Raw genomic sequence first — 3,248 nt, 5'->3', positions numbered from 1 at the left:
TTTTTTTTTTTTTAAACCAGCAACGTGTATGATCAAAGTACATGCAGTGCTACCCTGCTGTATGTTTAAAGTATTACTTTATGCTGGGCCAAATCCTCTTTTATTTACTCTTCTGAGAAGTCCTATTGGTATCACAGGGCTCCCTGCATAAGTAAGGCAAATAGGATTTAGCCCTCTACAAGTAAACTGATACTTCAGTATAAAACTAAAAATTTAACAACCACTAAAATATGCAGAGGTATATGCTTTATTTCTGTGCAGAATAACTTTGTGTGGAATCCTGGCTCCATTGAAATAAAGGCATAACTCCCATTGATGTCAGTGAGGACAGAGTTTCACTCTCTGCACTAACATGGATACTTAATATTGGTATGAAACACGCCACTGACTTTTAAAATGTTTAATGTTTCAGAAGAAAGAAAATACATGGAGATTTATAGAATCAGCACATTTCCTAGTCAAACATGCATATCCAGTGTTTGGGGTTTTTTTTGTTCCTCTTTCCTTTTTATCTAAGGGTATGGCTACACTTGAAATTGCAGCGCTTTGAAGTGCAAGTGTGGTTGCAGCGCCAGCGCTGGGAGAGAGCTCTCCCAGCGCTGCACGTACTCCACATCCTGATGGGGTTTAGCTTGCAGCGCTTGGAGCCGCACTCCCAGCGCTGGGGCACTGTTTACACTGGCACTTTACAGCGCAGTATCTTGCAGCGCTCGGGGGGGGTGTTTTTTTTCACACCCCTGAGCGAGAAAGTTGCAGTGCTGTAAAGCGCCAGTGTAGTCAAGGCCTAAAATATTATACATCTATTTATGTCTGAAATTCAAATCCAAAAATGAACTGAATCTTGTTTTACATAGTCACAAAGAGGTTCAACCATGGTAAACATCTTAATGTGTGTATTTTTGATATTGCATTTTAACATATCCTATTAGATTTATATTATCCATAAGGAAAATCTTTGTTAGCTTGTGGAGCAGCATCAGCATGAACATTATTTGAGTAGAGCTGCAAAGCTGGGTAACAAACCATTTTCTTCAAAATGTTTTGGGTTCAGGGAAACCTAATCTAAAACTAAACTTAACTCTATCTATCTACAGAATTGTGACACTGTAAAGTCTTTCATATACATTTATTTACAAAGATTTTCATTTTTCAAAATAGGTTGAGTATTAAAGTTTACAGATTCTCTTAGAACAGGGGTGGCCAACCTGTGGCTCCGGAGCCACGTCCGGCTCTTCAGAAGTTAATATGCGGCTCCTTGTATAGGCATCAACTCCAGGGCTAGAGCTACAGGCACCAACTTTCCAGTGTGCTGGGGGGTGGTCATTGCTCAATCCCTGGCTCTGCCACAGGCCCTGCCCCCTATTCCACCCCTTCCCTCCCCTACACGTGTTATACCCTTGCTCCTCTTACTACCCCCCAGAGCCTTCTGCAGACCACGAAACAGCTGATAGGCAGGGAGGGAGATGAGTTGATCACCAGAGCTGCTGGTGGGCGGGAGGTGCTGGGAATCGGGCTTTGGGAGAGCTGATGCGGGGGCTGCTGACGTATTATTAGTGTGGCTCTTTGGCAATGTACATTAGTAAATTCTCCAGCTCAGGTTGTCCACCCTTGTCTTAGAAGAGAAAGCCAGTCATGTGCTGATAGTAACAAAAGCTTACTACCTTAAATCTGCCTTCATCTTTAAGAAATGCAGTTTTCAATCATTCTTTGTTTTAAAAAAAGTATTTTACTGTAAACATTATCCTATCTTAACTAAAAAAAAAAAAATCTCATAACTATTTCTCTGTTAAGTTATTAAGTTAAAACTATACTGAAATAAGGGTTTGTTCTACCTAGAATTTACCACCAATTCGAAATGAGGCTTATAAGAAAAAGAAGAGCAAAGCTAAAGTACCTTCTAAGAAAACCACTGAGGAAAACAAAAAAAACAAGATAAAATCTTATGACTATGAAGCATGGGGAAAGCTTGATGTGGTACGTTATTCCAGGCATATGGTATGATTAGCTCATGTGTCATTCATAATTGATACTAGTGCTTAATATTGTATTGCATTAATGCCTAGAGGCCTGCTAGGTTGGTTCCCAGTTGCACTAGGTATTGTAAAAACAGAAAATAACACTCCCTGCCCCAAACAGCTTACATTTTGGTCCTTGAAAAGATGAGAAATAGGGTACTATAATTTATTTAAAATACATTAGGTTTGAATTATTCCACAGTGATTATGCCCTGCTCTGGCTCATATGCTAAATTTTTGTCTTTAAAAAAAACAAAAAACAAACACACTATTTTTAAAACCATTTTTTCTTAATGTAAAATAATTCTAAAGAAGTAGTTTAGAATAGGAGAAGAGCATGTGAGCTAAATATTTAACATATGTTGTAACTTTATGGAGGTATTGGTTAAAGGTGGTGTGTGTGTATGTATATAATATTTGTGTGTGTCTATATATAAAAAACATCTTTGGCATCCCCATTTATTACTAGTATGTGTGAATAAGCTTTGTGATGAATATGTTTTTAAAACAAAATATTTGGAAAATAGTTTCTTGAAGTACCTGCCAAACCCTGAGTTCAGGAGCTCATACTGCTTGTGCTGCTATTAACATTGTAAGCATCCAGACGAATGCAAGAAGTGTATTGAAGTCAACTGTTGTGTAAAGGCTGCATACAATCTGTTAATTATTTGGAATCAAACACATTTAACCTGTGGAAGTTTTTTTGGAGCTGAAGTCTTACTAGTGTAGTGTCTGTTAACTAGGTTCCTGAAGTGAAAGCAGCATGGTGTTTAAATGGCATAGAAACCTTCAGGATACGAATAGGATGCCTCTGATGAATTTTAGTCTCAGATTTCTCATTGGATATGTCTGACTAATGCTACACAGTTAGGTTTACCCAAGGAGTAACAGCTTACAGAAGCTGGAGATTTGAGGATGGCTATGTTTAAAAATTAACTTTAAGTAACATTTTTTAATGTTTCTGTAGCTTTGAGGTAGATATTTGCTATGTTTTAAAAATAACTGAGTAACTTTCTTATGATGGGAGTCCCGTATTTAAGGTCTTTTTAAACTTTGATCTGAAAAATAAAATACTCAGTAGAATAAGGCCTTGTCTACACTTGCAAGTTGCAGCGCTGGTGAGGGGGTTACAGCGCTGCAACTTAGCAGGTGTCTACACTTAAAAGCTCAGCCAGCGCTGCAACTCCCTGTTTGCAGCGCTGGCTGTACACCTGGGTCTGCTTCCGGTGTAGC

General features: G+C 38.5%; 1 protein-coding gene across 4 annotated transcripts in view; it reads left to right on the top strand.

Annotated features, from left to right (window-relative positions):
• The window catches only part of RPAP3 (RNA polymerase II associated protein 3), a 53,319-nt gene that overhangs the window by 9,706 nt on the left and 40,365 nt on the right, over positions 1–3,248 (top strand). For all 4 annotated transcript variants that reach the window (XM_032802440.2, XM_032802441.2, XM_032802439.2 and 1 more), the window contains exon 3: positions 1,837–1,974. In XM_032802440.2, the coding sequence (XP_032658331.1) occupies positions 1,837–1,974 (138 nt within the window). The remainder of the gene's footprint in view (positions 1–1,836; positions 1,975–3,248) is intronic.

The sequence above is a fragment of the Chelonoidis abingdonii genome, chromosome 1, assembly GCF_003597395.2.
Source record: "Chelonoidis abingdonii isolate Lonesome George chromosome 1, CheloAbing_2.0, whole genome shotgun sequence".
NCBI classification, from domain to species: Eukaryota; Metazoa; Chordata; order Testudines; family Testudinidae; genus Chelonoidis; species Chelonoidis abingdonii.
This window is presented reverse-complemented; position numbering and strand designations above follow the sequence as displayed.